Source organism: Glandiceps talaboti, chromosome 6, assembly GCF_964340395.1.
Source record: "Glandiceps talaboti chromosome 6, keGlaTala1.1, whole genome shotgun sequence".
Classification (NCBI taxonomy): domain Eukaryota; kingdom Metazoa; phylum Hemichordata; class Enteropneusta; family Spengelidae; genus Glandiceps; species Glandiceps talaboti.
Window position 1 is genome coordinate 19,312,464 of NC_135554.1, and position 23,676 is coordinate 19,336,139.

Genomic DNA, 23,676 nt, shown 5'->3' on the forward strand with positions numbered 1-23,676 from the left:
CACACACACACATCCACACACACACACACACAGACAGACAGACGCCGGGCGATCCCTATAGCACTACTGAACAAGTTCAGTTGTGCTAAAAACTAACCGATAAGAAATACATATCATAATAAGAATAAGAATGGAGTAGCTTATGGTTACTTTCTTCAAGGTACTTGTCTTCTTTCTATATACTGTGATTATGGAGGTATGTCTCTATCATGATATTGGACAGTGGCAATCTTGCAATGTCACACATTAATTAATTAATTTACTTACACACACACACACACACACACACACACACCAACCCATCCCATCATTGCATGCATGCATGCATGCATACATACATACATACATACATACATACATACATACATACATACATACATACACACTGCGTTCAGAATCAACACTATAAACACTATAGACTATACACATAATACATACATATGCACACAAATATATACATGCATACACACAGAGACCAACCCCTCACTTCATTGCATGCATACACACACACAATACATACATACATACACACACGCATCCACAACTTCTGATGATGTATGCACTACACAACAGAACACTTCAGTTCAGCTGAGGCACATGAAATAAACAAGTCCACTAAGGTTCTAGTATAACATCTGTAGTTTTAATGCTTTTTAGTATGGAAACATACTGAGTGTTTTTTGTACATATACTGTGTGAGCATCTTGTCTTTGCTCTCAAATATACAGGTACAACAGTCACCTCAAAAAAAAAAAAACATGCAACTTTTTCAAAGCTTTTGTAAAACGGCTACACAATAAATCTGGGTTCTTTTTTGTACAATATACATGTACATGGCAGTTTTCTTTTTCCACAAATACTTTTTCTACCTATTTCATTTTCAAGTGAAAGGACATCTACTTGACCCCCATTTCACCAGTAAGGGAAAGCTAGTTGCATCGTTACCATACAAGGCTAAATACGAGCACATAGAAAAAAAAGAAGACAATATATATATATTATATATTTTCTCTGAACACAGGATAAACTATACTTGTTAGGGTTTGTTTTTTTTCCTACCGTCTGACTATGAATATGTCACACAGAACTGAAGACTGAGTTAATATGTACACAGTACTGAAAACATAAGATACCTTCCTTCTCAATGTTTGACAATACCTGATAGATAACAGACACTCTATACGACAAAAAATTAAAATAAAAAAAAATGTTTGAGCATTTGATATTTTTTGCATGCTTGACCCCTCCCCCCTCCCCCCCAGAACTCACCCCTTAAGAAATTTGCTCTAAGCTGCACAAAAAGAATATTTCAATTCGTGTATCTTAAGCACTCACCGTTTGAACAATTTGTAAGCACTCCCCTCCCCCGAAAAATCTGGCTTTGGCTACAGACAAATCAACTCATTTTCTGCAAACATCCCCCCATAAAGTTGCCATTATATATATGCTGTTACTAACTTGTCTTCTGGCAACTCCACACATTAAAATTCAAGCAATTTGTGCCAGTTTAAGTGATACGTCGTGGTAGATAGGCAAGTCATAAAATAAATATCAATAATAAGATCAAATAATGGTTAAAAATTACAAATATACAATTCCTGATGAAAGGATAATGTGGTTTGTACTATCTAACAATGTCCCTAGACTTTTACGTGATATCGTAAAATTGTTTACAAGTCCAAGTAAATGGTTGATGGTTGTTCTACATGTATAAACAATCATTCAAGTCAGAATGCACCTCGGGGATGAATTTCACTGAAAAACAAAGTCCTTAAAAATCTCTCCAAACTTTGCCGTTTGAAACCTTGTTCCTGGTCCTTTTGAAATAATAACAAGCCATTTTGAGGTTCACTGCCCTATTTTCAAGGAAACATCAATCTTTTATTTTCCCCATAGACTTAACACAGTATTTGGCGGCCATTTTGGATTCTGAAAATGACCAATTTTTTATATATCATTTTGATGTATATTTCAAAACTTTGTATGGTGACCCCACATTTTGAAAATAGATTTGAACTGAGAATAAGTTGGAATTTTCTTGAACAAAGTAACAGCAAAGTTTATGGAGTTTATTTCTGAGGTGCAGTCTGCTTTAAGCAATGAAACCCTGACAACTTCCAATAAGATACAGTTTGTTGAAGAGTCATTATTTTCACTTTTTAACACATGGACATCAAGCCAGTGTACACAGTACCATCAATCAAAAGGATTGAACCATTCCCAGTAAAGGTTTGGTGTATTTTTTGATGGGTTACAGCAACACTTCATCAAGAAAACATATGATAAAATAGAAAGTTTCAACTAGGAATTCAAAGTTTGAATAGCTTCTATCAGATATGTGTAAACTGAATAAAACTCAAAATTACAGAAGAAAATTTCTTGGTGTCAAATTTTGCTGTAAGTCTGAAAATGGATTACTTAGTGGGATTACATCAAAGTACATTTTTTTGTTCGGTAAAATTATGAGAGGCTTGCATATTATTAATTTGATTTGTAAAATTAAGCAAGAAGGAAATAATACAACAACATAGGGTAAACTTTGGTGGGGACAGTATCAAAGTACAATTCCACTTTGGTAAAATTTAGACACTAACTCTCGTTGTATGCAATATTATATCAAAATTTGGCTTTTTGTTGGGGAAAAATTTGGTGGGGAAAGTATTAAAGTACAATTCCATTTTTGAAAAATTGAGTCAGGAACTCTAGCAGTATAAAATTTTACATTTTATCAAAATTTGGAGGGAAAATCTTGTCCGGCACTTTTTTGTTGATGTAACATTTGGCGGGAAAATTTTGTTGTACGACAATTTCTGTTTGGTGGGAAAATATTAAGGTACAATTTCTCTGCAAAACTTTTACAAGAAAGTGTTGAAATTGAACAATCAGTTCTCATGAAAATTTCGTACAATTGTGTTAAAGTGAGAAAATTTGGTAAAAGAATTCAGCACTTGAAGGTTCAAAATGAAGACATCGTGGAGACAAATTGACAGTCGTTATCATCTTCACTGACAGCACAGTTGTAGAAGCTGTCAGAGTTGTAATTACAAGTGAGCTAAATGGGACTTTCCACGACCTTTCAGAATGGAGTTCACTTCCTTGTATAATGAGATGATAGTCAATGTCTCTTTGGGAAAAGTGATAACATCACCATGATTGTTATGGAAAAAGATACACACACCAATAAAAGATGAAGCCTGGATTTAGGTCTCACTCAATGGGCGTTCTCTCTCTTAGTCTCCCCCTCCCTACTTTAAGTTTGGTCAGGTCTCATCTACACAAGTCCAAAATGTGAGTAGACATTAACAAAATTGTGAACATATCTATCAGTTTACACAATTGAACATGTCTGCCATCAGAATCCAAAATCTGAAGTAAAGTTTACAAAATCTGCAAAAAATGTGACATTTTTGACACACAGACTGTGAAAGCTGTATAAATATTCATACAACCTGCTGGAAATATTAAAATATCTATATAAAGTCAAAAAATTTGATAGACATTCACAATAACAGCAGATATGCGACAATTTCTGTAACACAATTTTGGCGGGAAAACGCACTGAGCTGTGTATATCTGAAAACTTTTTCTTGTTGCAATAGAGTGGCATTTTTGAAGTTAAAATCATAACACTGTGTTTCTATTGGTGTAAATTCCATAAGGGAAAGAAATGATGGAAATAAAAGAGATTAAAAATAAAACAATCAGCACAAATAAAATATATTGCAGTCTTTCACTGCAAAGAATTAAGTTGTCAAGTTTCAAGTTTGTGGAAAATTGATGGGGAAAATGAACGCTAAAATTCCAGCATATATAAGCAAGTGAGCTTAAAATCGCATTTGGTGACATCAGCAAATTGACGAGTTATAAATTTTCACTCGTAGTTCATTCCTTTCCTGTTGTGTTGAATAAAAACACACACTGGAATCTTTCGTAACAAAATTTCTAAAATTTTGGAAAGGCGCATAGCATCTTAATTTTATGAAAATACTTGTCAGTACATTGCTTAGTTTTCAAAATCAGTTCTTTTACAAATGAAGAAAAGTAGTACAAAGTCAGGTGAACTTTCACAGATTTGTGCCAGACAGACAAACGTGTCGAATTCTGACAACACACCCTATAAATTAATTTTCAATCATTCTCACTCTTTCACATAATATTTGAACAATTACAACTCATTTAGAGCATATTTGAATTTTCATATAACAAAAACTCAACTTTCGTCTAAATAAAATAATAAAACATACACAGAAAAAAAACGAAGTGTATGGCTGAGATCATATTGTTGTCAAATAATATTATATATGTACAAATGTGAATATACTTCTGTAGTCACTGTCTGTGGTCTATCTAACATAATATTGTAAGAATAATGATTAATCCTTCATGTTAGCTGTCTCTAGAAATTATCAAACTTTGGTAAATTTATACAGAAATTACACAACTTCACGGCAAGTCTTTGTCTGGTGATGAGTTGAGGAAACTTTTTAACTGACTGACTGAGTGAGTGAGTGATGTCTGGCTAGAGTTGAACACTTTAGTCAGTACAATACAGCCTTTGAATTGAAATAAATAATTGGTTCTTTGGGTGGCGAGTTGAGGAAACTTTTTATGCCCGACTGACTGACTGATGTTTGGCTAGAGTTGAACACTTTACTCTCTGCAATGCAGCTTTTAAATGGAAATAAATAATCAGAAAATGAAAACCTTGCAAAAGTCAGTCAAATTTACTCTGAAATATTGAAAAAATTTGGACAATTAAAAAAGACAAAAATTCATTATAGATTTGCCTTTTTCCTAGAATGACAGATGTAAAAATCGCACAATTCTCACGGTTTTTTTTTCTCTCGACAGTATATAAATATGTCAAGTCTTACAGGGTTATTCTATTCTAATTCTACTTGCAACATGTTCATGAATATAGAAAGACGAATTCAGCTAGCAAGTTTTTCTAGCGGAAAATGATGTAAATTGGCTATTTTATACTTGACTAAAAACAAATTTGTTGATGGTAACACGGTACTTTGGGAATTCCTTTCCGAAATTCAAAAAAAAAAGGGTCAAAATATTCACAGAATAATTTGCTGTAAGTAAGCCTGGGGAGGCCAAGTTTCCGAAAAAAGGCATCTGCATGTAATTGTTCAATTAATAATAATTATATAAAATTATCACAATTTTGTCGGTAGAGTTTGATTTTAGGTTTCCATATGTCAAGCCACGCTGACATTTTAAAAATAAAAGTTGTACAAAAAGTGAGCTGATAATTCATACTATCTACTGGTAATTGTTGAGGAGAAGTTTGTTGTAAAATATTTGCAGTTGTTGGATGATGAGGGTTCTAATCACTGGAACTTGACACCCCAAAAGTGTAAGACTTTTTCCAGGCACAAACAAAATTGACAATTCTTAATTTGATAAAATTTGTGATATTTTGACTTTTTGATTCACCTTAATTTTATTTTTGATAGGAAACAAACAACATCATAATTTGGATTATTGAGAGATCAAATATCATACCACAAATTCCAAACCACAATTTTTCAGAATGAAGACTTTGTAACACAATTTGACATGAATTAAAGGACATGTACATAGCTATAATGTCACGACAAAATCACCAAAAAACACTTGCTACAGCCTGTGTAAATCTGCCACTTTTTATGTCATGAAATTCACCAAACACAAGCTTATACACACATAGAACCAAACATTGCAGTACGACAAAAAAAACACCACAAATCTAGAATATTGACCAAAAAAATGTCAAAATACTTTGAACAATTGGTTGAGATTGGCTGGTTTTAGGTCATGTAATTCACTCCTTGGTACATGTGTAACGACCAAACATTGCAAATCGACAAACGACCGATATTGTTTTTTTCCCCTTTTATCATTAATGGTGAAAAAAAAGCGTGACAGACTCATTAGCATACCCTGCTAACAGGAAACTTCTCCTAACCTTTAATGACAATCAGATAAGGAATAATAAGCAACAAAGATGATTTCATATTTCCAAGATACTACACAAGCAAAGGAGACCCTTGAGTATATAATATCACATCGGATATTAAATTACCTGAGACTCCGACAAATCGTGATAACAAAATTGTCTTTTTGAGTCTTATCGTGAGCTGAGATAGACTTATCTAGAGACTACGCTTACATGCATCTTATTTAGTTTTTCAATCTCTGGCGGTGATCGGTGCTTTGCACGGTCCCCGGGGATGGAGATTTGAGTTCAAATTCACGATAAGCTGTCGCAAGTGTGTTGACTGTTCTCTGGATAGCTTTCTTCTTATCCATTCTCATTCACACAAACGAGAAAAGATAACGTTAGAAAAAAAAATCAAATATGTTTTTTTTATGTATGGAATTAATTTCATGAGTTGGAATTTAAAAAGGTCAAACTCGATTAAAACATAATTTGTTTGTTTTCAAAAATTATCTTGGACATTTTATTTGCATTTTGGTTTATATACAAAAGTGAGATGTGTTCATGCTGTATGCATAGTAATTATGAAGAATTTTGCGCAAGAATTTTGCAGGCAACAATCAGAAAGCAAAATTGTCTTGCTACTAGAGATCATGCAATATATTTGAGTACGAATGAATTCACTCTATATTCAAAATGGCTGCCTATCTGTCTTTCTGCTGGAAAAACTTCATAATGAAGAACTTCAAGAAGTAGATTTTTTAAAAAAAAAGAAAAATTGAAAGTAGCCCCTTCAACACAAGTAGGAGAGTTGTTATATACTGAAATAAAATGAAACAAAATAACATGGGAATGACTGTTTCTGGGTTACTAAGTAACACATCATGAGTTGAGTAAATTGTTTTTGTTCAAGGGGGGCATGAGAGTTACTACTAATTGCTATTGCTAACCACAATACTGGTCAAGATTCATGTTAAAATGTCAACCATGCCCAACATCACTAAAAAGTACCTTGTTAGCTACAAATGGATACTAAAGACTTCATAAAACTAACTTTACCGTGTAGTAGTGTCAACTATGTTTATAAATTCATACCTAAAATCAGGTCCTGTAATACAATGTAAGGTCCTGAAATAACTTTGATATCAGTTGTTAGTTCTGAATAGAGTTGTATGCTGAGTTTTATAACTTGTCATTGGGAAACGAAAAATACTAAAAGTAAGTTGCTAAACACTCACAAAAAGTACAAAGTTACAACTAACGAGTATTTTACCTTAGCACAGCTTTGAAAGTAAATTCAATCATGGCTCAGTATGTTTTCTAACATTACAACATATTTTGTTTGTCGGTCCAAATAATCAAAATGTTTTTCTTTTGAGTCACAGCATAGTAAAGGGAAACACTAAATTTTGAATGTCATAAGAACATGACTTCAGTGGCATGTCAAATTGATTTAGAGGGATCACCCTCAGCTAAAACTGCTGTGTCAGTTTGGCATATCAAATGAACTCAAGAGGGCACACTCACAGGAAACTACTGTGTGTGTCAGAGGCAGGTCAAACTGGCTTAGAGAGCAGTGAGTGTCACCAGAAACTGTCGTTTGTCAATGGCATGTGAAATTGGCTTAGGCAGTAGCAGACACACTGTTCATGAATACCTCCCAAAGAAACTACAAACTGGCGTAAATAGTTATGCTATAGTTATGATCTGCACAGTTTCATTAATAACTTATTTCAAATAACAACAACGAGGATGGGAATGTGCACCACACAATGAAACCTGAATATAAATCAAATGGAAACACAGTTGAAACATAGAGTCATCTTTCTTGTGAGTAAATTACAATGTCGTGAAGGGCAGGGAATATGTAATAGTGCCAAGACTAACTCTGCTAATTTTGCTTTCTGTTGAGGAATATTTTACTCTCCCAATGGTACTTCTCTGAGTATTTTCCATTTGTGTATCATTACAGTGGCATCCCGTTGAAACTATCATATTAACCTCTCAAAAAGAAAAAAAAGAAGCAATAGTTCATCAATTCAAGCAAAGCATATTTTTTTTAAGCGTACTTGTAACTGAAATCCCCTAGCAGATCAAATATTCCAATGAACATTTATACATTGGATACCAACAAAACAGAAAGCTACATTACATGCATTGATATTTATACGAGAAACCATTCAATTTCTCTGAAATATATATTAGGTTTAGTTTTTGTGAGGTTAAAGGTCAGACAAAGACAGAAAGGACACTACTTTATAAATCTGTTATAAATGTATGTACATATATATGTTGACAATTCACAGGAAAAAATGTCGGGGTATCTTTCTCCCCATGACCAAAAAAATATTCACTCTTTCACACAAATACACAAACATTTTTTGTGCAAAAGATGTATCCACATTTAGAAAATGTCCAAGTGTGTCTCTAAATTATAATGCTGAAAACTACAGAGTTCCATCCCCACACTTAGTGGAAAATAGACTGACCTACCCTTCCATGGGTAACAGTGGACTTTTCCATCATACAATGAAAACAGGGGTGGAAGGTTGATAGGAAGCTAGATGCTAAGCATTGTAGCTTGAAAAGTCAGTCAGCAAACTTCCTGGCCTGCGAATTTGTGTTGGAGTTGTCGAATCATTGCGTGTACGATGTGGAAGGGTGGTCGGTCGGCTGGCAACATACGCCAACATTGCTTCATGAGTTGGTACATCTCCTCTGGGGCATTATCTGGCCTCGGTAGTATACGGCCTTCTTGTACGTATTGCACAACCTCCGTGTGCGTGATGCCGTAGTACGGCTGAAGTGCGTACGTGAAGACCTCCCACAGGAGAACACCAAATGACCAAATATCAGAATGCATAGTAAATTCGTTTTGAAGTAGCGCTTCCGGCGCAGTCCAACGAATCGGTATGGCATCACCGTCTTTCCCCTTGTAAAACAGTTGGCTGCCTACATATCTCGCCAACCCAAAGTCTGAAATTTTAACTGTAAGATTATCGCTAACTAGACAATTTCGGGTTGCGAGATCCCTATGTACAAACTTTCGCTCCGAAATATACGCCATTGCAGAGGCAATCTGTTGAGCTATACTCAACTGTTCACAAAGTCGAATTCCAGCTTTCCGGCCACTTGAGGTAATTTCCAGTCTTTGCTTTGTGTCTCGGATTCGCAGGTATTCATTCAGGTCCCCTTGTCCCATGTATTCTAAGATTAAACTTGCAGGTCGTCCTGTTGAGCAAACACCTAGTAACTGCACTATATTTGGGTGCTTAAATTTGGCTATAAGCAATGCTTCCCTGTTGAAAGCTTGAGACATGTCCTCCGAAGCTTCAATTTTCAACATTTTGACGGCCACAATAGCGTAATCCTGACCAGGGGTCAAATTAGGAGCTTTCGCTAAGAAAACTCGTCCAAACGCACCCCATCCCAGGTCCTTTATGTAGATGATGTTATTCCGTGGATATTCCAATGGTTTGAGACTTTCACTTAAGGATTTATCCACGGTTGGTTTCTGGAACATCGGATTATCCGGCAGTTTAGAGACGTCGAATGTCTTCGGGAATTCATACATGGAATATTGTCGACTTCTATGATACCTATAACACACTATGGACACAATGACAATTATTGCCATCAATAATGAGCTAAGAGTAATAGCAACTGTCGTTATGAGGTGGTGATTATGGCTGCCTGTCTGGATTGACATCGTTACTTTTTCTGGCATAGCTGTTGATGAATCAGTACGAGTAGTCTCTGTAAAAAAGACAAAAATTTGTTTTTGTCACTCACGAGTCGTTTATCTCAAGACAACTTATTTCACCTGTATAATGACTCAAGTAACATTTGAATTGAAGTATACTAAACAACAAAGTATTATTTGAGTAAACATGTGACTTGAAGTTGAACTTGACCTGCACTGTCCAAATAACATGCATGTATTGTATAAGTGATATCACAACAGGATATGATTGTTGCTAGACAAACATATATTCTTATACATATCCAGGATGATGGCTAATATTCTGAGCAATTCATGCAAAAAATAGATTAAATACCAAGTGTCAAGTTTATGTTCATAGAATGAGCTTAATCTCAAAATGAAATATCAGAAATCAGATATGTCATGTAAATTACAATCATATTTACTGCATTTCTGAACTTTGAACAACATATTTCTGCAGTAGTGGCAATGTGATAAAACAAAAGACATTCACATTTAGCCTGTAGAGGGCTCACTTCAGAAGCATATCTCAATGATTAATGACCCACTTCAGAATGTGAGGACACTGGTGAATCATCACCCTTCTATTGTTCTATAGAGTGTGTGGTGTGATCCTAGAGCAAACAAACATGTTTTTCTACATTCAAACCACATTCCTGTAGGTGTGTGTAATCCACCATTCTTGCACACCCCTTATTTCAGCACAAATGGAACAGTCCATTGTCTTTCAAAAGTAGAATTATTGACATTGTACTTAAAACTAGGGCAGAACCATTGATGCAACAGGTGCAATGTGTCTACTAGCTTCTGAATTTATTGAGGGGAAGACAGTAGCAGTCTGTCAGTTCACTCACCTGAGACAACTGTTGTCGCTTCTTCTGGAAAAGAAAAAAAAAGAAGAAAAACAAAAAAGGCAATTATTTCAAGAATTCAAACTATGAGAGAATGTAACATTTTAGAACACAGCCGTCGTAAATCTTGTCAGGAGAGGTCATACAGGCCCCTTGACATTCAGACCTTTGGACCATTTGTCATGACATCAGGTGCTAGGCACTTGAAAGTCAATTCAGTATTTTGAGACAAACAAGACTTGGAGGACAGAGTGATGGATGAGGAGCGAAACTCTTCCTTTCATCACAGACATACCAACAAAAACACCTGTGGATACTAATTTTGCAAAACATCTTTATTTTCCATGTCGGAAAGATTTGGCATGACTGCTAACTTTTGATAAATGGTTCCAAGGGTCAGACCTGGCCCTGCATGCCTTTCAACATTTTCATCACCAGTTCTTCATTTTCTATAATGGACAGACTTGGAGAAGCTGCATGCCTAGCTTAATATTTAACAGTAAACTTTCTTTAGTTGTGAAGATTACTCAAGGTGCTACTGATGATTTGTTATAAGCTGTAATGTGTATATGTGTGTGTGTGTGTGTGTGTGTGTGTGTGTGTGTGTGTGTGTGTATGTATGTGTGTGTGTGTGTGTTTGCTGTGTGTGTGTGTGTGTTTGCTGTGTGTGAGTGTTTGCTGTATGTGTGTGTATATATATATATGTGTGTGTTTGTATTTATTTATTTATTTATTTATTTATTTATTTATCTATTTATGTATGTGTGTGTGCATGTGTGGTGTATGTGTGTGTTTGTGCATGTGTATGTATGCATGCATGTGCGTATGTGTGTGTTTGTGTGTATGTATGTATGTATGTATGTATGTATGTATGTATGTATGTATGTATGTATGTATGTATGTATGTATGTATGTATGTATGTATGTATGTACGGATGGATGGATGGATGGATGTATGTATGTATGTATGTATGTATGTATGTATGTATGTACGTACGTACGTACGTACGTACTTACGGATGGATGGATGGATGGATGGATGGAGGTAGGTATGTATTTGGTAAGCAGGTAGGTATGTATGTATTTGGTATGAGGTATGTATGTATGTATGTATGTATGTATGTATGTATGTATGTATGTATGTATGTATGTATTTGGTATGTAGGTAGGTATGTATGTATTTGGTATGTAGGTAGGTAGGTATGTATTTGGTAGGTAGGTAGGTATGTATTTGGTAGGTAGGTAGGTATGTATTTGGTATGTAGGTAGGTAGGTAGGTAGGTAGGTAGGTGAGTGATTGTCAAAATAGAACTCATTAGACAGACACTGAAAAAAACTTTACTAACCAATGACATGAGCCAATGAGCATGTTGGATTGCCTTTATGTGTCTTATCATATATACTGGGTAGTAACAGACAATCTGGTAGTAGCTGTGACCTCCCTGGTGACCTGGCTATGCTGTCCAAGATGACCGGCCACTCTTGGCTGCACATTGTACTTTGCACATGTACACATTCCTCTCTGTATAAAGGTCAAGGTTACATTTGTCAAAAAACATGTTTCAGTCAACAGAAGGTAAGATTTAATAGTCTGACTGTGAACTGTACAAACACTTTTCAAGTTTTTTTAGTTTTTGTGTTTTTGTGTTTTTTTTGTTTGTTTTTTTTTGGGGGGGGGGGGGAAGCTGCCTGAATGAAGGCAGGATTCTAATATTTCATTTTTTAAGAATAATGTATGCTAAGATAGATAAAATTTGGAAACAAGTGTTTTCACTATCACTTCATATGGTTGCGGAGATGCATAAAGAAAAACAATATCTACCAATGAAACACTGATTATCAGAACTTGTCAGGTGGGAATGCAAATTTACTGAAATTGATCGAAGTTTTTCGTAAAGCTGTTTTTTAGTAATAGTATGTTCTTGTACCACGATCAAGAATTCTTATTACTTACAAGTAACATCTTGCCTGTTCAGGTTCATAAGTAGTAAGAATCCCTTGGTCGTGGTACAACAAAATATTATTAGTATGTTTTAATACCGATCAGATGAATGCGTTAAAGGAAAGCTGTTTTAGCTTTAATTTGAAATACAAGTATTTTATTTTGAAATACCACAAGAGTTCAAATAAAGTAAACTGAAATGCATAGTGCTTTTATCATGTTTATTTAACTAAATATATTTTTTGCTAATTTTGAATTAAAAAGATATAATATAAAACAATGTGATTTGTCGTTGTACACAGGTTATGTCAAGTAATGCCAGTGCTTTTTTTTCATTTGAACATAATTTTCTTTTGTTTTGAAATAGTATATCAAATCGGTGAATAATTTTTGTAAAGCTATCTTTTTGTTTGAATTGAGTTTTTTTTTTTTTTTTTTTTATTGTTGAAAAAACACAAGCATTAGAATCAAAACTAATTTGTGTGTAACACTGTTTTACCTAACTGGTGAATATTTTAATTCTTAAAAATAAAGTTATAATATATTTTCATTTGAATCATTTCAACACAATAAAACCTACTTACTTGCATAATGGCTTTGGCATGGGATATCCAGGTACAGTAGTACTACAATCAGGAAATACTGAATGACACAATAATTTCTCAAGAGCGCTGCGACAGTCGGGACTAACCAACGCCAGCACCTCTGAGGACAGTGCTTTCATGAGATCCTCACTAACCAATTCAGGATACGACAAGTTGAAGAAAAGCAAGTGTTGTCGACTTCGGCCCATGGAGTCAAATCTGTCAAAGTACTCCGAACATACATTGCCTTTGTATACTGAACAATACCCAGCAGGCCTGTCAAGACACAAAACAATATATAAATGGTGTGTTACCATGGTTACCAGGTAGACAAAATAGTACCAGTATTCACAAATCTGTCTTGTGGTTTATATATGCACTAGTCATGTAAGGCATCAGTCCGTCAACATTTACAACACTAACTTCACACTTTAGCAGTATGTTCAAGTCTAAATGATACAACATTAAATTTGACTGTACTTGTATTCTGTGATGAATTGAAAGGAAACAGATAATCCTAAAAATAAACTTTTACGAACATATTACTTCTAAACAGTGTTCAAATTAGTCAAGAAATACACCATTATCAGTCTGGTGTCTGGTCCTATGGTCACATGACAAGAATGCGGTTACTGTCACAGCTGACTTCTACTTGCACAAAATGTACCATTCCTTGATTTCCATGGCAACCAAATGAATAGTAAACATTTTCTATACATTCTATATCAAATAACTTTGTAATTTATATTTTATACGCTGTTTTTTTTTAAAAAAAGAAGACAATGTGGAGGAAAGAAACACCAACTTACTTTCCCCGGTCTGCATGGATGTACGTTTTACCAATGACAGAAAATCCAAGGAAACAGGAAAAGAAAGAATAATACTAATCAGTTACCATGACAACAGACTTTTTCACAAACATTCATTGTTATAAAATTTGATGACAATCGCAGCATTGTCTATACACAGATATCAAGTTAAACAATTTGAACCCCATTTCAGTGATCTGAAAAACTAGAGTCATCTTTGAAAGAACTCTAAAAGGTTTGAAGTTTTACCTTGTTCTGCACAATGGAGACATCAAAAAAATTCTTTTATTTCCTTTCTGATCCCAATGCACATCACACATCATTGTATGTGCGAACTTTCACATTTACATCACACTACCAAAATCACAAGTTCATGGAACATTTCAAAATGTACAGTCTGCACATCAACAGAAGTTTGAAAGCCAATCCAACCTATACTGCTACAATGGTATCTCCCATCAGAACATAAAACAATAGAAACAGTTCAAAATATGCATACGGGAAGGGTGGACAACTTACCTGCTACAGTTATCACTGCTACTTCACTACTCTTAAACACTGGAAGAATCCCAATTGGTTCATTCTGTACGTAACATGTGTAGTTCAATGGCATGGTAACATTAATAGTCAGCAAGGGTTTATCATAGCCACGCTGGTTGGTGAAAAAAAAAAAGTTCAGTATTAGCATTGTACTATAATCTCATGTTTTTCAGTGCTGGATTTATTTTAGCTTAATATACGTAAAGGTTTTTTCAGCAGAACGAATTTCTCCTGACATATTTTACGAGTTGTCGTATTATTCATCTATTGTGAAATTTGTAACAGAACAATCGCAGCACACAAGTGTCTGTGGTTCATACAAGACTGTTCAACAATACAATCACAACACACAAGTGTCTGTGGTTCATACACCGAAACCTCCTTCAACATTTCAATGAGTGTTTTTGTGAAGTCAATTTCAGAAGCTTTCCAAGGTCAAGAGATATTTTGTAGTACACAACATCTCATTAACATACAGACATGACTTGCAGTGACATGTCAGATATTAGTGATCCTCAAAATTTTCTAGCTAATTATTTTATATATATACAATTCTCTAGGAATTTACAGATCTATGTAAATTTCAATTTTTGGAAGACTTTCCCTTGTGGAATACCTAGGACTTTCATTTGGATTCACAAAATATATAGAAAACTTTGCTGCAAGAGCTCATAGCTGTACTAGCTGCAACTGGAATGTCTTTTTGAAACTGTTATGTTAGATATACTGGCTTACTTGATATATTGTAACACCCTGAACAGTATTGAATCACCTGTGGGTAAATGCATTTGTGTACATGTAGGTGTACACATATATATAATATAGTACAATAAATCCAAACAAAATGATTTGTGGGTCCGTACCCTAAAATCAGAGCCCCCCCCCCCCCCCCCCCACACACACACACACACACACACACACACCTAGTCTAGCTGCTAGACCTTGGGTTTTCTTCTGATAGATATGAGGGTGGAACACCCAAGCTATCACCCTCACTAGCAAACTTTGGTTGCCTTCACAGAGTGTAGAATAGCCTGAGGGGTCCAGCAGCAAGACTATGCTCCACTATGATCATAATTTCAAGCTGGTACTGTACTGCTTATATGGATGTTGACCACTGATTAACATGTAAACTGTCTAATTATTGGCATTTTATCAATTTTTCAGTATATATATTGTTGTTGTCGCTAGTGCAGCGATAACCACACAATGCTTATCAACACAGACTGATACAAATACCACACAAGTGTGCTAAGAACAGTTAGTTTTTTTTTTTTTACAACATCAGCAAGTTTGTTGAAGTGAAACACAGACAGTGTAAGATATGTCATGTTGTTAATCTCTTTGGTTGATACTGTGATAGGGTGGCACAACATGTCATACCTTACAGACTTGGTGAAAAGTGGTTCTCTTTTTAAAGAAATATTTATCGACAACAAAATACATGGTGACAATTCACACTTTGCTAGCAATGTTTCACAAAGTTGGTTGAAACTCTCTCCAAACATGTTGAAGTTGTGATTCCATTTTTTTTCCACCTTTGTCTGTTGTTTTGAAAAATTGGATAACAACACTCACCATCACGTTGCCATTTTGTTTCCAAAAAATTTTGGGTTCAGGAATACCAAAGACATCACATGTTAGGTTAACAATGGTGCCATAAGTTACATTGTAACTGCTAGGCCCATGACGTATAGTAGCTGGTACTGTAAAATAAACACACAGTTTATTATGGGGAGGGGGTGGTTGCGAGGGGTGCGGCACGTTGTAACAGAGCTTAAATTAAGTAGTAGTCCACAGCAATATAGACTACTAAACATTGTATCTAAACATAGTGGCAGTCTGTTAAATACACTCGTCTAAGTCAACAGACACTGTAGCTGAAACACTAGTTCACTTGACTAAGTTAAATTCAAGCCACATCTACCATTTAAATGAGACTGGTGATCTTATGACTATTAATTGTTTATAGGTAGCACTGCTATTATTTTAATGTTGTTTTGTGTTTGACTGTTTCTAATTTCTTTTCTCCAATGTGTATTGAAACACAACAACTTTCTAATCATTTAAAAAATATGCAACCAAAATAGTGACCCAAGTGGATTTTTACTTTAAACATTGCATTTTATGACCAAAATGTGGGAAATTCATGTTCTTTTTCTTTTTCCAGTTTATGAGTACAGTTACTATGGGAACACATTTAATATACTCTGGATATACAGTTGATATATTCTATTCTATAGAATCAATATACTGGTATCACTGCATATGTAGAGTCAATAGATTCTGGATACAATGGGTCAATATATTGTATATTTGGTGTACAACATATGCTGGGTACATATACAAATACATTATATCTAGAGTCAATGTATTCTGGGTACAATATCAATATTTTCTGGGTACAATATCAATGTATTCTGGGTACAATATCAATGTATTCTGGGGTACAATATCAATGTATTCTGGGTACAATATCAATGTATTCTGGGTACAATATCAATGTATTCTGGATACAATATCAATGTATTCTGGGGACAATATCAATGTATTCTGGGTACAATATCAATGTATTCTGGGTACAATATCAATGTATTCTGGGTACATCGTCAATATATTATGGGACAGTCAACACATTCTGGGGCCAAAGCCAACATGTTCTGGGTACTAAGTTGGTATATTCTTAGTACATAGCCAATTATGTGCTGGGTACAATATACCTGTATGCTGGGTAGAGATATCAAACTATTTTGGGTACATGTAGTAACATATGCTGGGGCCAAATTAAATATTCGTATTAATTTCTCTGGGTAAAGATTAAACACACCACACGTTATCTAATATTTTCTGATTATAGATTATATATGATTTGGTTATGGCTTCAAACAGCAGATGGAATTTTGACATTTTTAATATAATTATCAACACATACACAGTTTTTTAAAACCATATTTTGACTATGGGTTTTTTGTGTGTGATTATTCCTCGTAGATATTCAAAAAATGTGTCAAAAAAAGGACACAAACTTCAAAAGTTTGTCTTGAAAAGAGCAATCATTCCCAGTTCTTAAGACATAAACTAATGAACAAGTTTGGATTTTAACAAAATAAAGGCAGCCATACTTACCATGGACAGTAAGATAGGCAGGCGTTGAGTACACAGATCCAAGACTATTGGTTGCCTTGCAACGATAAAATCCAGCATCTTGCACAGAAATATTTTTCAACCTTAGGTTTCCATTTTTCAGAAATAAAACATTAGGCATGTTGGCATTGAGAACCTGGCCATCTTTCTCCCACTCCAAACTTGGCTCCGGTATCCCTTCCACAATACAACGGAATGTCACCTTAAGCGTAGCACGTTCAGTCTCGTTTGAAGGACCCCTTTTGATAACAGGTGCTGCAATGAAAATCATGAAAGAGAAATAATGTATGACTTTGGGGATATTGTGTACAATACAATACAAATAACTATGTCATATTAAAAGGATGCAAACCAGATTTTCACAGTTCTCCTTGATTATTTCACGTTTCTTTAAAAAAAATGTCAAAAGTAATCACTATACTTGGTACATTTGTACATCAAAAATATACTTCTGTACTTTGAGTTGCTTGAATAATTTGTAGGTGTGTGTGTGTGGGGGGGGACTCTTGTGAAATGTATGTAACAAGTGTAAGGAGTGATTAATAGCAAAGTTGATTAACATCAAATCTTTCACTCAATATGTTAAGTAACTATGGAATACTGTTGTAGATATCACTAAGAAAGTCTACAAACAACACAAACCTGTGACTGTGCTGTACTTTGAACTACAGGTCTGTCTGTTTACCTCTGTCTCTGTCTCTCTTTCTCTCTCTCATGCAACTTTTCACACATGTAAAATATTTCATTTTGTTTCTGAAGTCATGTTTCAGTGCTGTGATTTTCCTATGATGTACTTTTTTTCCCATTATGTAATGTTTTCAGTTTCAAATATGACGTACTGTTTTTGCACAGTGTAATTTTGTCACTTCAATAAATCTCTGATTGAACCACTCACAGAGTGCAAAAGTACATTCCTTACACTCTCTATGCTATGTGCCTTTATTGGAATAAATTAATTTAAGATTTTTTAAAAACCCACCATGAAAGGCATTACACAACACCTGAGATATGCATTTTTAATAATTCACTTCTGTATTAAATGCAATACCACAGACTTTCAAAACTTGAATACCTCATCACATCTGCTATAATTTTGAATTTTATAAATTGAATATGAAGCAAAAAATAACTACACATTTTCCAAAGATTTAACTACGCCAACTAGTAATCCAGTGATGCACCCAACAGCTACCAACAAAACAATACTACTTACAATTTTTTCCCCTTTTTTGTTTTTTCAAAGTTTTCATTTTGCTAATGATCTGTAAACCTAAATTTTTTGATTGATTGATTGATTGATTGATTGATTGATTGAACCTTTATACCTGGCTGGTAACAATGTGGATAAAATAGCTGGGTATACATATGTACATACACTTTCACAGTCAGTGTGCCTTCTAAGCAAATTTGACATACAGTAATTTCATGTGACACTAAAAATTTGGTGTTCCCAATCCCTTACTGTATGTGGTGAATAATAAGATAACCCATTTTGTCTTTTTGACCCAAAAACAAAAAGATTTGTTGTTTATAGCAAACTGTTCAGAATAAAATATGGTTTCATGGCCCTCAACCACTACATGTACATCTGTTGTTCAAAAATATACCAAGTCCTATGGCAATAAAATACCCCTGTGTTCAAACACCTGTTGCTTATAATATATGTCAGAACTTGCAAATACCAAGGTAACAAACCACTGGTGTCAACTCTCTATGTAAAAATAAGCAAGCAGCTAAAAATGAGTTCTAACGCAGTGTATTCTGGTTTAATATTGAAATACCCAACTATTTTGTTCACAGCTTCAATCTTTTTTCTTCGAAGTGTCCATATGGACGAGGAGTGGGGTATTTATTTTTGGATTTTTGATTTATAAAACAATTTTATCATGGCTGCCTACTTAGTACTTGAAAAATCAATGTGAAACAACATATACGAAGTCCTTGATTGTACCTCAATAAATGCTAAAAACCTAATAAATGTGTAAAATGTTTGTTATTGTACGTACAATAACAAACTCTTTACACACTTTTTAGCTTTTTGCAAAGCATTATGTTACAAACACAAACTTGGTATATGTTGTTTCACATTGATTTTTCATGTAGGAAGCCATGATAAAATTGTTTTATAACTTTAAAAAATCCAAAATAAATACCTAATCCTCGTCCATATGGCCACCTTAAGTTGTTGAAATTTTCAAGTGAAACATAAAAAAGGTTTATTTACTTTTCAATATCTACTAACACTTTAGTTATCAGAATGTCATACCACTAGTTTTCTTTGTCATCGACATTTTTTTAATCTTTCAATTTTGACAAAAATGTAGGACAAAATTTTAATAATCATTCTACCATGCACAAATCAAGTTATACACATTTGAACAGAAAATACATGATTTATTTTCTGGTAATTTTACGTGATGACACCCTGCACCTATGCCATTTGAATGCAGTACTTGAATATCAGTAAAAAATGTAAAAAAAATTGCCATTATTTGTCAAATTTTTCTTAAAACTAAGCTTGCGCACGTAGAAAATAGTTCTTCACTTGGCAGGAGAACACTCATGATGCAAGGATTTTGTCAGCATGTCCCCTTCAACTCATTGCAACACTGTCCCTATAATTTAGGCAATAATATCTAAATAGAAATACTTTTGCCACAAAACTGAGGTTCCTCACACTAAGTTATCGAAAACCCCTTCAGTTTATTGTTGTAGTGAGAATGAACATGAATGGACTTTGCTTTGGGTTTATGAACCAACAATTTCTATTCACAGAGTTGAAAAAAATTATTCGGATGCAATCCCATATTTTTGCCGTTATATTGCCAGCAGTGTACATGTTTGCTTTAGTTTGAAGAAATTTGGCATAGCAAAAAAATTGAAACATTTTGTTTGTTTCAATCATTTTCTGGTTTTTGTTGTAGAAAAGCAGGCCAGGTCATTTTGTCAATAGTTGGAGCACCCAAGGGTCTCTTTGGAATGTCAGTGAATGAGGTTAAAGGTCACGGTCACAATACTGGTGGAAAATTCTGTCAACAAATTAACACAGAACGTTGTTATCTTCTGTTTACAAAATGGGTTGATACCTGAATTCTAAATTTAGTTCTACCTGTGTTTCACTTCCAACCTTTCCGACTTAAAATTTCCCTCTCCGGGAGAATCTCTACATTTCCCACAATGCTCTACAAAGGAAACTGACCTTGAAAGAAAACCACTTCCTAACAAGGACTCCTTCTCCATGTGTTTTTTTTCCTGTTCTTCAATTTAATTTATCTTTGTTATTTTTTTTGGAAGGGGGGGGTGGTCCCACAATATGGGAAAACAACACCTGTAGTTGGCAATACTGATCCTCAGTATCGATGCCTTTCTACACATAGGTGACATGCCTTCGACAAATTTGACAAACAATATTTACACTTTTACAGTACTGAGGAAAATGTAGACAACGCTCTCTGTGAGCAAGGTCACAGGAAAACTAAGCCCTCATTTGATTTACTGAGTACATTATTTCTAAAATAAAATAAAATACGATAAAAAAACCCAAAAATTCAAATCAACTAACAGATGTGAACATGGTACCAAAACAGCAAACAAAGGGCGATCGGTTTTACCTTAGAGCAACATGTCAGACTATCTCCTTAGATTAAGCACACCTTTTAGATTTTGAACTGAACTGACTGCTGAAGGGATGTCAGAAGTCATTCAGTCATCACAAGAAAATTCATGTGGGTGGGTGGGAGGGAGGGAGGGGGTGGTATTTGTAGATATGAAAAGAAAAAGAAACCTTGAAACTGATAAATCTACTCTCTGAATTTTTTTCCAAGGGTAGTATGTATGTAAAATTTATCTTTGTATTTCATTTCACTGTACAGTTGTCCGTTCTCTCCTTTCAGTTTCAATACTGAAAAGACCTGACATGGGTCCAGTTAAATCTACTTACCTCCCCACCCCCTCCACTTTCCCCCTCCCGCCACTCCACTCCAGCCATCAACATCTTACTTTGAATATTTCAAATTTATCCTCAAAAACAAAACATGCGGAAATATTAAAATAATATTCACAGATGTTGAAAAATGGATGATTTACCTCTGAACAAAACCCTTGTCAGAGTTGAAACAACACGGGTTGTTGGTAATGTTGTTGTCTTTAACTCTTCAGGATGTGGTTGCAATGTGGTATTTTCTGTAGGCAATGGAATTAAAATAGTACTATTTCCTGGCGACTGGGTGGTATTGTCTTCGGGTGGCAACACTGCAATGTATGAGAATTAAATCAAATAAATATCATAATGACAAGATTTTCTAATATTTTCAACCACAAAAACATATTTTTTTTACAATGATTATACTTATTTTAATACACTCAATTCGTCCTTTAGTTATTTCCAAACCATGACGCATTTTCTAGAGAAGGGATATAATTTTCAATGAAAAAAAACATTTTCTAATTTTCAAATACAATTAAAGAATATGATTATGTGATCTTGTAATTGAATCCAATAATCTGATAAGACAAATGTACAGAAATTGGGGAAAGAAAAAAATTCATTAAACATAATGGTATGATGTATCTTTATGTACTGTAGCTCCTGAAATAAAATTCCTGACACACTGCATAACATTTCAATGTTACATATATTTTCTGCTAAATATTGGTTAAAATGAATCAACCTATGATCTTGTTTTTAAATTTAAACTATAAAGGAAATGTGCTTTCTCTGGTCGGAATAAAATCTATGAATACCTTAAGGTTACATGATTGGTAACACCAATAATGACAATACAGTTGGGGGGCTTGGGGGTGGGGTGGGGTGAGGTACATAGGGGTGGGGTGGGGTACCAGTTTACAGTTCTTCAGAAGGCTTTTGTATATTATGTTTAATGTGTAGTATTTACAACATACCATTTTTATTATGACAAAAATAGAGAAGTCATAATGAGTGACAACCATGCCGAAAGATACACTTTATCTAAAACAGGGTTATTTATAAATTGTTTGACTCGTGCAATTTTTATGGCTATTTTTAGATGTATATTTCTGTTTTGCTCATTCAATGAAAACACCTGCGATTCCCTCACCACGTTCACATTACAAATTCGACACGCCAAGGCCAACCAGCGATTTTTTTTCCGACAAGATCAGACCTTTTCATATATTATTTCTTGTCTATTTGACACAAATAACCGTGAATGCCGTCTGGCCTTGGTCAGAATCGCCATACGACATGCCACTAATAGTACTGAGGTCATGCCCCCCTTTACACACCTCGGCCATCGACAGTTAAACTATAATATCGCCAAATTACCGAGATAGCTTTCCATCTCGTTGTAGTTTGAAATAGAGAACGTCTAGACTTGTGATCTGTGCAATTTTATCACTTTGACGTTTTTTGAGACACTCTACAGAGTTCGTTTGAAGGTAGTGTAGTGTAACATGTGTTAGCTTTGTTGTTGTTCCACTTGAATGGCTTCGCCATTTTGCATACGAGACCACCGGATGGGCTGGAACCTCACTTCCCTCATGGTGATTTCACCTCATCTATACTCCCAACTTTTCCCCATAATAGAACGGCCAATTCACCTAAAACCCAACAAACTACACACTCACATAGATTAATTAATAAGCTGACAGTTGCTGCGTTACAACATTTCCCGCGATTTTCATTTTCTGGTAAACAACTTTACGAGGTTGGCAATTTGCCAGGGTCGAACAATGTTGTGAATGAAACTGAAAAACAACTCAACAAAATCTAACTTACCTTCGTTTCTACTGCAATAAACTTGAACTAACGTTATAAGGAAGACTATCAACACCCTAAACTCGGATGACATGCTGCTTCCAGGCGTAAATTCCGCATTAAAATGTTGTAAATTCGACGTAAAATCCGACACTTAATGTGTGTGTAACTTCTGCGTAGGTAGGTCAGCCGACACACTACGTAAACACCAACCGTCCCAGCATTATCGACAGGCACGGCTTGACTTGACCCTAATTTCAGCCGACACGGACGCCATTCTGGTTTTAAAATCCACGCAACCAAAGCATTTTACACCTCTCCAACTGTGATACGAAAAAATATGTTCAAATAGCGTCAAATCTGGTAATATTTTCGACTAGGACACCTCACGAAATTGCGGGCATTCGACCCCCTTA

At 34.8% G+C, this 23,676-nt stretch overlaps 1 protein-coding gene across 2 annotated transcripts; it reads right to left on the reverse strand.

Annotated features, from left to right (window-relative positions):
• Positions 1-635: 635 nt before the first annotated feature.
• On the reverse strand, positions 636-23,676 carry LOC144436766 (muscle, skeletal receptor tyrosine-protein kinase-like). Of its 2 annotated transcripts, none has more exons than XM_078125625.1 (10): positions 23,282-23,676; positions 21,610-21,774; positions 17,506-17,778; positions 15,958-16,085; positions 14,359-14,491; positions 13,840-13,849; positions 13,031-13,306; positions 11,851-12,026; positions 10,508-10,528; positions 636-9,685 (listed from the first exon to the last, which is right to left on the reverse strand). In XM_078125625.1, the coding sequence occupies exons 1-10, from the start codon at positions 23,352-23,354 to the stop codon at positions 8,523-8,525; spliced, it is 2,418 nt and encodes an 805-aa protein (XP_077981751.1). In that variant the 5' UTR covers positions 23,355-23,676; the 3' UTR covers positions 636-8,522. The 2 variants fall into 2 exon arrangements, with proteins under 2 accessions (XP_077981751.1, XP_077981750.1); XM_078125624.1 differs by having other exon boundaries at positions 10,508-10,531.

Coding starts and splice junctions, on each gene's coding strand:
- LOC144436766 (XM_078125624.1), bottom strand. CDS start 23,354: ATGTCATCCGAGTTTAGGGTGTTGATAGTCTTCCTTATAACGTTAGTT. Junction 17,779..21,609: donor GACAAGGGTTTTGTTCAGAG/GTAAATCATCCA, acceptor TTTTCATTGCAG/CACCTGTTATCAAAAGGGGT. Junction 14,492..15,957: donor AACAAAATGGCAACGTGATG/GTGAGTGTTGTT, acceptor TTCACCAACCAG/CGTGGCTATGATAAACCCTT.